This window comes from Lates calcarifer, linkage group LG11 (genome assembly GCF_001640805.2).
Source record: "Lates calcarifer isolate ASB-BC8 linkage group LG11, TLL_Latcal_v3, whole genome shotgun sequence".
Taxonomy (NCBI): domain Eukaryota; kingdom Metazoa; phylum Chordata; class Actinopteri; family Centropomidae; genus Lates; species Lates calcarifer.
Genome location: NC_066843.1, coordinates 17,955,234 through 17,968,446, shown reverse-complemented (window position 1 = coordinate 17,968,446; position 13,213 = coordinate 17,955,234). Strand labels below are relative to the sequence as shown.

At 41.1% G+C, this 13,213-nt stretch overlaps 1 protein-coding gene across 1 annotated transcript in view; it reads left to right on the top strand.

Annotated features, from left to right (window-relative positions):
- The window catches only part of LOC108898676 (microtubule-associated serine/threonine-protein kinase 1-like), a 39,959-nt gene that overhangs the window by 15,906 nt on the left and 10,840 nt on the right, over window positions 1–13,213 (top strand). Inside the window, 7 exon segments of the mRNA XM_018698645.2 lie at window positions 4,798–4,892; window positions 6,014–6,089; window positions 7,978–8,050; window positions 9,562–9,722; window positions 10,628–10,703; window positions 11,483–11,692; window positions 12,675–12,776. Coding sequence (XP_018554161.2) covers window positions 4,798–4,892; window positions 6,014–6,089; window positions 7,978–8,050; window positions 9,562–9,722; window positions 10,628–10,703; window positions 11,483–11,692; window positions 12,675–12,776 — 793 coding nt within the window.

Below are 13,213 nucleotides of genomic sequence, written 5' to 3'. Positions count from 1 at the left end.
ATGTTAGCAGCTGTGTCCTGCCTGATTGGATATGGGGAAGTACGTTACATGAGATAGCATTACTTTTGCCAGACGTATTTGTTAGTCCTCATCCTAAAAGTCTGTACTCTTGTTATAAAGTTAAAAGTGAAAACAAACAATAAGCTATATTAGTTATATTAGAACAAAATAACAATCTTACATTTGCTCTCATCATAACTAGCTTTGCATGGCAAAATGATTTAGGCCCGTTACATGATTCTCCTTTGAAAATGATCAGCTGGAAACAGTCAACTCTAGTTATAACTCATGGAGCTAACCATAGCTTCATTAGCTAGCCAGCTAGCTGATCCAATTTTCCACCAAAAGTTTCCATGACAGCTGACAAATCTAACAGTTGTTGGCTAGAAATGAGGAGTTCTTTTGTCAGAATCTGTCATTTGGTTCAGTTGTTTGTTTGTATGCCATGTTGGTTTGCTTATTTTTTACTTGATGTTTATTGTTTTGGTGGTGTGTTTATGGTTCACTTCCCCTCCACTGCCGCCTCCTCCACTCTTAAAAACACCTATTGATCTTTTCTCTCTCTCATATTGTAGCTCTTTTTTTCATTTAAAAAAATCATTTTAGTGATTATAGGGAAGGATATAGTTTACTGCTGTGACATTTTGGCTGCTTAATGTCACTCTGCCAATGGCCCAGTCACTTCTTTTACTACTTTTACCTGATGACCGGTGATTTGTTTGACATTTCATGTTGTGCCACCATTAAATATCAGTTAGTGCGTGTCCGCCCTCTTTCTCTGTCTCTCCCTCCCTCCACCCTCCAACAGTGAACTTGAGTGCTTTCTATAATGAGCAGCGTTTCTCCTCTCTCTCTCCTTCTCTTTGGTCCCTGGTCGCCGTTATCAGAAGCCTCCCTGCCGCATGCTGCGTAGCAACAAGCCGTCATGTGACCACAGCTCCCTCCTCTCCCCGCAGGGTTGTAGACACCAACTAAATTTCCTCCGGTTTTTGTTCTTGGAAAAAAAGTGCTCCAGTCTTTTAATTACAAAACTTTACACAGATGTGTACACACTAAAAGAAAAGGGGGCTGATTCACTCTCCATGAATGTAGATTTTTACCAAATTAGAAACAGAATATTTGATATTTTTTCTCCGCCTTCACCCTTTCACCTTTCCCCTTTCCCTTGCTTCTTTTCCATCAACATGTATCAGTGATTTATTCACCGTCATCATATCTGTGGTCATCTCTCATTCAGTCTCTGCTCTCCTCATGCTGTGGAGGTAAACAAACCAGTCTTCCCTGACTGCTCATCAGCAGTTTTTTCCTTCGTCTCTGCCTCCGCCTCTCCCTTTCTTCTCTTTGAAGCATTCTCGCTTTTAGCTTTACTTTCTCTCTCTCATCTCCTTCTGCATTTTGCACCAACCCCTACTCCTCCATGCCTCAGATCTACTTCTGTTTGACTTTATGTACCTCTGCTACATTTGTGCAGTCTCATATGAATGGGCAGTTTGGTTCTGATCAATATTAATGGTCCCCCTGCTGTTAAGTAGAGGGATCAGTATGAACATGCACAGGATGAAGGCTCCTGTTTGTCTGGTTTTGTTAGAGCCACGCTTTGTGTCATCTGCTCACACTTACAGTGAACAATGTGTGCTTTGTTCATGCATTCTGTCATGTTTATGCAGCGTGAATATATACTGTATGTGTGTGTGTGTGAGTGTCATGGCAAAAAAAACTGGGTCATGTTTACCTTGCACATGTGGGGGTGATGGAGCACCGCTGGGAGCGCTTTGAACCTGCATCTCTAATTCTTGTTTTTCTCATTTTTCTTTCCTCTGAGTTCTCAGTCATCCAGTTTCCCTGAGCATTTACTTTCCCTCATCTCGCTTTCATGTCATGCTTGTAGCAGCTAACACCCCAATCTCTCTGTACATCTCCTTCCTCTTCCTAAACCCCCCCCCCCACAATCTCCAGGCGTCTGCAGCAGCCAGTAAAGCTCAGTGCAGAAGAGTGCAGATCTCCTTCCCCCTTCCACTCCTCTCTTGATCCTGAATGACCAGTCGAGCAAGAAACAGGCCTTCAGGCTTTTCTCTTAAATTTGCACTCTGGATAATCAGCAGCTGGATGCGTAAATACCTGTCAGTTAGTGTCCTCATATTAACACATAGCTCTGAATACTGACAGCGTTGTCTTCATGAACTGTACAGGGGGAAATTCAAGGCCAAGCGCTGTGTGTTTTAGTGTGTTTACAGCCAGCCTCCATTGATTTCCTGCAGCACTGAGAATCTATTAACCGAGAATAGTCCTGCTGCTCGGTTTGTCTTTGTTTTACTCTCTCCCTGTCTTACTTATGAGTAAGCAGTTATTGAAGTAATGAAAGCCAGTGAAACTATGTTAAACTTTACACACAAACATATACATGCTGAATGGTAGGTATCAGTAGGATTAGCTGTAGGCCAAGGTGTGTGTAACAGTGAGATTATTGCAGCTTCAGACACAAAGGTTTAAGGTTATAGAATAATGCCAGGATGTAATTGATCCAGTTTAGAAAGTGTGAAATGGCACAATTGCAGTTATTGGATGTGCATGTTAAATCTACCCTATTGGCATGTATGATCAATATCTATATTACTAGTTATAGACCTGATCGATCAGGACATCCTGTGTGCTGTTAGAATAATGAAAACAGATAGATGAGATAGTGCTGGCTCTTTTTTGTGACTCCATTCTAGATTAGAATATGAAACTGAATTTATGTCTGTCCTTGGGGATCAGAATCACAATTACTAGTATTAGCTCACAGGAATGAAAAAATGTGATTGGCTGCTGGCAATACTCCAACAGCCAATCAACTGTGTCTCCTGGTGGGCTGGGAGCTCTGAGTCTTTATCTTGTCTCTGGTCACTGTAAAGGAGCTATATGTGAGCCACTGCTATACAACCAATGTTAGCATTAACAACTGTTTACTTATCAGATTAGAAGAACTTCATTCCTTCACTTGCTGAGAGCTGCCACCCGTGGCAGACAGCAAGATTTAATTCTTGCTTCGCTTCTGTTTCTGTCACTTTGTTTCTTCCACTGAAGTTAGCAGGCTAACCAGCTAGCCCCATTCCAGCCAGCCTGTCTCATCACTCTCCAACTGCGACTCAATGTAGCGTCCAGCACTGCTGCATAAATGCAACAATGGCTGTGGCTCTTGGTAAATGACCACCACCACCACCTGCTCCCAGCAAGAAACCATTGTCGCTGGCATGGAAGACTTACATGTTGCCCCTTTAACAGAAAAGACCTTATTTTTAAACATTTAGACTAAGACTTAACAGAGCAGTAAGTGTGAAAACAGAGACAAATACATCATATGGATATAAACAAATAATATTCTCTGAACAATTACCAACAGCATCCACATTTGTCCTGTATTCAGATATTTTTGTGAAGTAAACAGATGCAAATAGTAGCTTTGCATTGCACCCTTACAATGGGAAAGAAAATGTATGATTTCCTAGACCCCCTGGTTGACAGCTTGTCAAGGTGGCCCTAGTCCTGTCCACTAAGTCAAGATGGCAGGTGTGTAACTGCAACATGGGGATCAGAAGAGGGGTTTATATAAGTGAAGCTTGTGTTCTGCTTTTAATGTTTTTACGTTCAGTCGAAATTCCTGTGTAATGCCTTGAGTAATATTAGCAACTTTATTTATTGTTTAGTAATTTTGTGTAATTACATAAATTCCTGGTAGGATCATTCATTAATTCGCTGATGATTATTCAAAATTTAAAATCTAAATTTGAGATTAATTGGATAAATGAATCATATCCCAGTGTGTTTTTTTAATAAATGTGGTTGACTATACTAGAGGTATTGCTGTCTCCCTGTCCAACCATCTCACACAGTGTCTTTGCCTCTGTGCCATCTTCATGTGTTGATACCGTCTCAGTCAGCTTCCGTTCCTGCACTGCAACTGTCAATGAAGGTGTGAATGTGTGTGTGTGTGTGTGTGTATAAAGCTGGTGCGTCCCGCTCACATGTGAACCCATGTGACAGAGGCTGAAAAGAGACCGAGGGGAAACCAGCCATTCTCTTCATCCGACAGCGAAGATGAGATGGTGCTCTTTGCATTTTGTTTGTTCTCTCCTCTTTGTTCTCAGTTGTTTTTATTTGCATTTGTTTATGCCACTCACACCGCCTTGGAAACCAGAGCAGACTGTGCCTCACAAGCCTTTGAACAAATTGCACTGCTGCAGTGTATTTTAACAGAATAAGTGCTCTTATTTATAAAAAGCTTGCTTGATTCACTGCCCAATTGTGTGTGAATTTGGTACAGTAATATCATGTGCAGTACGAATGTGTGTGGAGTCCACAGTTAGATTAGAAGTGACTCAGTGTGGTAGTGACTGCTATTAAGCACCCCAAACACAAGTAACTGAAGTCATGGAAAAGCTGATGTTTTTGCAATATGTTTATTTATTTATTTATTTATTTTACGATTCTCATCTTTCTCCTCTCTCCTCTTTCTTGCTTTTTGCCCACAATTCTCTCCAACTTTGCCACCCTCTCATCTTGTTCCTCTCTCTCCTCACATCTTATCTTTGCTGAGAGGAAGCAGACAGGGATGGATGACTGAGGAAATTGAATCCTCTTTATCGCTGTTGTGCTCCTGCAGTGAGCCATGCATTTGTACGTGTCTGCTTCTCCTGCACCTATAGATGCAGCTGTGCACAGATCCTGCCCTAAGATACGACTCTGCTGCGGTAACTTCAACACAGCACTTACTATATCTTTTCATTTACATTTATCTCTCTCTTTTTCTCTTTGTAGCTGTCGTACAAGCAACAGGAAGAGTCTGATCCTGACCACCACCTCGCCCACGCTGCCTCGCCCACACTCCCCTCTGCCGCTCCCTGGACACCTAGGTACGTATACTAACACATCACACCTGAGCCATGAGCTTGTTCATTTGTTGGTGGCAGGCAGGTAAACATTTCGAGTGTATCAATCTCGTCTTCTAATGCTACAACAAAGCGAATAAGCCCAGATAGTGGAACTATTCCTTTTGTTAACTGACTACTGTCTGATATAAAACATAGCTTCTGCAGATAGGTTTACACATTTGTTTATCCATAACAAGCCTTGTCTTGATGTAATGTATTTAGCTGAGTCATTTGATGTTTGCATTAACAGCTGTTCACTCACCAGTCTAGAGGAAATGTTGTGGGTTCGGCATCAAACTTCACTCCTTTATATGTATATCAAAAACTGTCTCCAGTGGTGGAAAGCAATGGCCATGTTTTGCTTCTAGTTCTATCACAGCTTTTCTTCTACTGAAGTTAGCATGCTAACCAGCTAACCTTGACCTGGCGGACCCATCTTTTCACTTTCCGATAGCAACTCACTTTAGCATCCAGACTGTTCTCTGAAGAGGTAGCTCTAACCTCTTATTTTGTAAAACTAAGGATGGCTGAAGCTCTTGGCAGGCAACCATCACCACTACCCGCTCCAGGCAAGAAACCACATTCTGCAGCAGAGAAAACTTATAACTTGCCCTTTTAAGATTTGACTAAGGTGCTTGCAGGTCCTTTTACTTGGGCTGCTCCCTTAAATTTGCTGGTTTGATTCATTCATCTACAAAAAAGCCCCCATCACATCTTTTTGTCCATTATTCAGAACCCCCACATTTGTCCACAGAATAAAGCAAGACAAATAAAAAACCTTCAGCAACAAAGCATTCATCAGCCTAAAAATCAATGATTGACGTTTGGAAATAATCTACATCAATTTCACACTATTTTACCCTCTAAATTGTGAATAGTCACAGTGTTGTATTGAACCAGAGAATCAGGCGAGGGTGAGTCAGCCTTCAGTGCCACACCTCACAGAGAGAGGAGGAAACCATGGTTAAGAAGATTTAACAGTATTTGGTCACTGGGTTGTAAAACGAAATGCTTTGATTTCTTTTTGTCACATAACCCTCTCTCATATTTGTGTCTCTCTGTCTCGTGTCTCATCTTCTGTTTATGTCTCGTTATCTCTTCAGGAAGCAGCCCTCTGGACAGCCCACGAAACTTCTCTCCCAGCAACCCGGCACATTTCTCGTTTGCCTCCTCCAGAAGGTCACTGCTTTATATCAGTACATACAGTGTGATTACACATGTTTACTCTCATTTATGTTGTTGTTGTATGTTGGAGCTGGGAAAGGGACAGGAAGAGAGACTGAGGAGGTGGGGAGGGAGGGACAGACAGAAGTCAAGTCAGCATGACACAAAGGGAAGGGAGGAGAGAGAACAAGTGAGCATCAGAGAGAAGAGGAGGCGTGGATCTGTTGTTGTGCGAGGTCTCACACATCCTGGGGAGCGGGGAGCCTCTCGCTGCACTCACACTGTAACGGGCTGACTCATGTATGACAGGGCCAAGCCATTACATTCACAGCGCCTCTGTTTATTCACGCTGCTCTGGTGAGGAGGCAAGAAGGTTGAGTGTGTTTGTGTGTGTGGACAGGTGGCCATGAACGTGTGCATCTGTTCATATGAAAGGGCTCATACATTTGCGTTTATTTTTGGTAGCTCAGTACAAATAGTACAGTATGTGTACACCTCTGTCAGCATAGTACTGTGTACTAATGTTAGGGACTGTTAATGTTGTTTAGGCTGAGACCCCTTATTCCAGTGAATGGAAATCTTAATGCTCACAATGATGTTATAGACAAGAGTGTGCTTCCACCTCTGTTACAACAGTTTGGACAAGGCCATTTTTCTCTTTCAACATGGCACTGCTCCCACGCACAAAGCCATGTAACAAAATGGTTTGGTGTGGAAGAACTTGACTGACCTGAGTCCTGACCTAACCCCCTTCCAGCACCTTTGTTATGAACTGGAATGCCAACTGCCATCAGTGGCTGACCTCGCTAATGTGCTTGTGGCTGAATGGGAGCAAATCGCTGCAGCCAGATTCAGAAATATTATGGAAAGCAGATTAATTCAATCACATATTGGTGTAATGTTCAGACGTCCACATACTTTTGGCATGCAGTGTATCTTGATATCAAAGATTTGAACCGACCCAGCACACCACAATCTGTAATATAATAAATAGTGACTTGTTATTATATTGTGGTTACTCATATTATACCATGACCATGAAAAATGTAGTATCTTATTTTCTTTCTGAAGTGACCATGGTAATCAGAATGATGCAGCTCACACTGGGGCATTTATTTGTGTATTTTATTATTGCTTACCTATCAGTCCTTATTTGAAAATCATCTAAATCTGGATGATTTAATGCAGGTTATGTCTGTGAATCATGCTCAGAAAACAATAAAATCCTGAATAATGTCAAGAAAATAACAAGAGGCAAAAATCATAAGGCAGTGTTGAAGCTCTTATACAGTATTTAAGAAAAGCCAAACTGACTGCAATAGTGTGAGCTCCTAAAATAATGGTGAGGCTGTATAATGGATGCATTAGCTATTAGACATCCTATTAGTCATGAATGTGAAGAGGGCCAGTTATTTACCTCGACCCCCCTCAGTCAGACACAGGGCTGGGAGTGGAGACTCTGGGAGCCTGGTGCTCCTGTAAATCCTCTGTCCTCATTTATCAAATCCATCTGCCTGCCTGTCACTGTGTGATAGGAGGCATACATAAGCGCAATGAATGAGTCCTCTGTGCTCTCCTCAATAAGGAAGGCTCCAGGGACAAGCTTGATGTGTTATAAGTCATTGGTCTAGTGAATGAAATTTTTTAGTGCCGCTGAAATTGAGATGTCTCGGCGCACTATGTGAAAATAGGTTGTCAGGGTTTTGTCTTACAGTCCCATTTATTATCTCACAGGCAATAAAAAACCCCATAGGTATTTCAGTTCACCAAATTGTTCTCCAGGGTCTGGAATATTAAAGACACTTAATGAAATTGCTGATATTGCATATTTAACAAGCAAATATGATCTGGTTTTATGGCAAAATGCATGCATCACACTGAATGATGTTTGTGTTCTCTGCAGAGCGGATGGGCGGCGATGGTCTTTGGCGTCTTTGCCGTCTTCTGGATATGGCACGAACACTCCCAGCTCAACGGTAAATGACATCACCCCCTTCCCAACTCTTAAATTAGTGATTACCAACCAGTGTAAATTTTTCCCTGGGGATAGTTTGGCCATTTCCAGAGGGTTTCCTATCGAGACCAACAGCTAAACTCAAGGTTTGGAACCACTGACATAAATGAATGTAATTGGCACAGATGTAATCTCTAGAGCCTGCTTTCTCATCCTTTATCATGTTCTCTCCATGCTAAGTCTTCATTTCACTCCACCATGATTTTTAGCTTTGTTGTTTAGAGTACAAAGCAATCTGATTTCAAATCTTACACTCCACACACACACAACACATTTTAATTTAATCCATGTTCATTGTGTTGTCACTTTCATTTTTTTTGCATCGTGTCTTTCGGTGTGTGTCTTGTTGCGTAACAGCAACGTCACAGGCCTGGTTCCTACTCTCCATCTGGCTGTGGATGGAGGGTTAGATGGATGGAGGGAGGAGAAGAGGAGGGGAAAGTGATGAGTGCCAGGACGGTGGGATGAGAGGGTCATGAGAAATGTGGCTTCGAGAGGAGAAGCTGGCATGAGATAAAGCACATTCTGTTCCACAGTAATTTAACCACAGGCTAAATTTAGCCAGATGCTATCATTAGAAACAAAAAGATATTTCATGGAAATTCATTTGGAGAGTTTTATGAGGAGGACTGAGCTGTGCGCTAGTGCTTCTTTCAGGTCTAAATGCTCCAAAATTCCCATTTGAAGTAAAATATCCAAACATTTTCATCCAGAAAATTGCTTAATGATACCTTGGTGTTGTTTACTTGCTAACAACACTTTCAGATTATCTACTTCTTCAGGGAATAGCAACAAACAAGATATGCCCACAGACATTCACATTTCAACAGAAAACTCAGGGAAAAAGATGTCACAGCTCTGGTGATGAGAAATATATCAAGATGGATCAAGAAATACACGTACAGAACCAAACATGTAAGAAGTCTTCACACTACTCCAGCCACCCTTTCAAGTCTGATTGTCTTCAATTAGTCTGTCACCTGTGATTGATCAGCGATCGATCTTTGGGTTAGCAAAGTAAGTGGAGGTCCAGCTCTCATTGCTTTGATGAAGGCAAATGAGGCAGTGAGACGAGATTTGTCTGTGAGACAGATTCACGGGTCAGACCCTGAAGCTCACTGGACGACTTCATTAACATTTCAGCTCCACAAGGAGCAACAACTGTAATGTGCAATAATTTAGTTTTCAGAGCGTGATGTGCTTCACTTATTACCCCTCAGGTAGAGGGAGATAAATTAGGATTATGTGCTGGAGTTTTGTTTCATTAATTTTCTGGCACTTTTTCCTTTTGATCCTTCCAACTCTTTCTCCACCCACTCTAATATTTTTGTTTCCCTTCCTCATCTGCCAATTTTTTCCCTCCTCTCCCCCGTCCTCCTAATCCTCTCGCCATCCTCGTCTGCTTCCTCTTCCTCCTCCACCCTCTCTGCTCTTGCCTCCCCTCCTCTTCCTCTTCCTTTTCTACCACTCCAGTCCTCCAGCTCCTCACAGGAGCGGCTGCACCAGCTGCCCTTCCAGCCCACCATGGATGAGCTCCACTTCTTATCCAAGCACTTTGGCAGCACTGAGAGCATCACAGATGATGATGGGGGCCGCTGCTCCCCACACATGCGCGTGCGCTCCCGCAGTCTCAGGTCAGTAGCAGCAGCACCCATGAGATTAAACTCAGATTTGCAGGAGGGGCCCCTGGTTGATCTTGTTATTGCTTTTATATAACCTCTTCTTGAATTTTCCTGTTTTAAAGCGAGTCTATGTAATTGTTGACCTTCTTTCTACAGATAAAAAGTAAAATTTATCAATAAAAGCAGTAGCTCATTTATTTGTATGGATGACCACAAGAGTAGTTCATTAATTATTCATTTAGTCATTTAGTTTCTCTTTTTAGCCTCTCCTTTAGCCATTCGGTGACACTTCGAGCCTTGCACTGGTAAAATGAGTTAAAACAATGTTAAGTAGTTTTTGTGAATCCCTTTTAATTTGAACCACTTATTGGTGGATTAATATTTCATTTGTAAATTCTTTTCATAATTCCTCTTTTTATTGGCCTTTAAAGTATGAAATAAATATCTAATTATTTATAGATAAATAAAGAATTTGTAAACAAATGTATTAATGCCTATTTTTAATGTACAATTAGCTGTTAATTAATAATACTTAATTATAGGTCTGTTACTTTATTTTAGTTAAAGTGAGAATGAGTGACTTTTACATAGAGGAAAAAAAGAGTCAAAAAGTCAAACACAGTAATGTCAGTTACAAAGGAGCATCTTAAGTTTGCAAGCTTCAGTTTACTAGAACTAGCTAATATTAGCTAACTAATATTAACTATCTAGTATTAGTTCATATATATAAATGATTCTCCAATTTATCAGAGGTTCATTTATATATAAGAGTCATGGACTCCAGCTTTAAGTGTCAACTAAATTTTAAGCATAGTTCCGACATGTTGTTTATTACACTGAACAGAGAATATAACTGGTTCCAGTTGGGATGGAAAAGCAAAATCTTTCTGACCATTATTTTCTGTTTTTCCTTTTAGTCCTGGACGCTCCTCCTCCTGCTATGATAATGAGATAGTCATGATGAACCATGTGTACAAAGAACGCTTTCCAAAGGTAAGACAGAGACATGCAATTGTGTTTTTATAAAACACACACACTACAGTAAATCCTTAAGCCTACAGAGCATTAAACTGATCTTTCAGTCCTCAGTAACAACGACTAATCCCATAAAGTCAGAAATCAAATATTAGAAAAATAAAAAGGGATATAATTTATGATTGAATGTGTTCAGAGATTTGTTTGTATGAATGTTTGATATCATACATCCCAGCACAGTAAAAAAAAAAAGGAGCTATGGGGGCTGCTAAACCATAGCAAACAAGATTATGTGACACAGCCCCGACATCTTCACCCTGACAGAGAGAATATTAAGTTTATTCACCACGCTTATAAAAGCTGCCACAGCTATGAGCAGTTAAGTAAAACGACATTTCCGCTTTTGCCTCATTTTTCTCCCTTTCACTCTCTGAGCTCTGGACTGAGGTTGGTATCAAAAGGAAATGGGCTGAAAGCTTCCTCAGTGATAAAAATCGAGCCTTAGGAAATTGGGCATTATAGTTTAGAGTTCATTCAAGGTAAAAGCTCTTTTGGCTTGTTCTCACACAATTCAAATGGAAAAAATGACATTGTATTGAAGTCAGTGTAAATCAGCAGAGCCACACTGTCTGGGCCACAAAATGAAATTGCTCTCTGAACTTTTTGTCACATACCTCTGGTTCTTCTAAAGAAATTCAATCTTCTTTTAAAAATATAATCTCAGTCAATTCCTCTTCTCTCTGTCCTAACATATTGCCCCTCTCCTCTCATGCCGCCCACCTTTTGTCGTCCACCAGGCCACGGCACAGATGGAGGGGAAGCTGGCCGAGTTCATCCAAGCTTTCTCTCCCGAAAATGTTCTTCCACTGGCCGATGGAGTCCTCAGCTTCATCCACCACCAGATAGCTGAGCTGTCCAGAGACTGCCTGGCCAAAGCCCGTGAGGGCCTCATCACCTCTGTCTACTTCTTTGAGCTGCAGCAGAATCTGGAGAAGCTGCTTCATGATGTGAGTTAGAAAGATGTAACACCAACAAACCAACTTTGCACAGCACTTTCCTTAAAGACGCACTAATCAATATTTCTATATTAACACTGGAGAAAATGACTAAGAGTAATATAAAAGGGCTCACTGATACAAATAAAACCAGTCAGAATGTATAGTGAGAATTATTATACCCTATGTAGTGGACAAAGTATCCCACAATACATCATGAAAAGTAGTGTACAACTGATCACTAACCAAGCAACATATATCACCATACTTCGCACTCAGAAAGAAGATAGTGAGTAGGGAGTAGTGAATGAGTGACTGATTTCAGACACAGCCAATATCACTTTTAAAAACTTTAAATTATACTCAGTCCTAATTTGCACAGCATTTTTTTTCAACAAAACTACTCAAGTAACAAACCTTGGTTTGAACTACATTAGTTTAACTTTAGTTGAACTACATTAGTTCTAATTCAATTTGTAGAGTGTTCATAAAGGTGGCATCTATGAAATGAGTTATAACCAGGACAGACACAGATAAAAATACCTCTATCCTCTGTTAGTTGGGATGATGGAGGATTACTGATGGATGGATTCAGCTCAAAGTTTTTCATTTTGTTCAAACACGTGATGCCTTTGGTGAGAGACGAGATTGAAATTGCAGCGGTAAATGGGGACTAATTGTGCTTGTGATTTGCTGGAGCAGATAACAGGTATCACGGAATTTCATCACAAGGCCCATTTTGACAGCTTGATTAGATCGCTGTGATTACTACAGGTTGCCTGGTTTGGGTTTGATTGTATCTGCTGTGTTTTTCATGTTCAGATATTCTCATGTATAACACCTGCTCTGTCTTTGTCCCTCTGTGTGTCTTTTGTCTCTTCTTGGACTGACAGAATTTCTCAGTCTAACTAAATGTTGATGTATCTTCAAGTATTTTAAAAGACCTTTTCTCTCTCCCTGCCTCTCTGTCTGTCTGCATGCTTCTCTCTGTCAGGCCTTTGAGCGTTCAGAGAGCACTGAGGTAGCCTTCGTCACAGAGTTGGTGAAGAAGCTTCTCATCATCATCTCGCGGCCTGCCAGGCTTCTAGAGTGTCTGGTAACGTAACACACACACTTGCCAGTATTTACCATCACTGACAAAATGATGCTGCAGTGTTCTCGATCCCTCCTCACAGAACATTTCACAGTTCATCTCCTTCTAGTAACTTAAGACAAATTGATTTTCCTTAAATAAACATGAGCACAGATACTCATTTGTAAGTCCATTAGAAACATTTAAGCACTCTGGCATATTACACAGCAGGAGTGGGAAATCAAAACAAGAAAATACTGATGTATAAGAGTTGGTCCAGTCTGTCTGGGTGGCGAAGACATTTGCATTTAGATTAAAATTTGCCCCGCCACAGTACAACTAATACCAGGCAGTGGCCCCCCGCTGCTCGGCTGCCTTCCAGTCTGACTCAGACAGACCATGACCGTGGTGTCATTTAAAGTTGGCAGATGCCAATGTGCGTGTGTGTGTGTGTTTGTGTC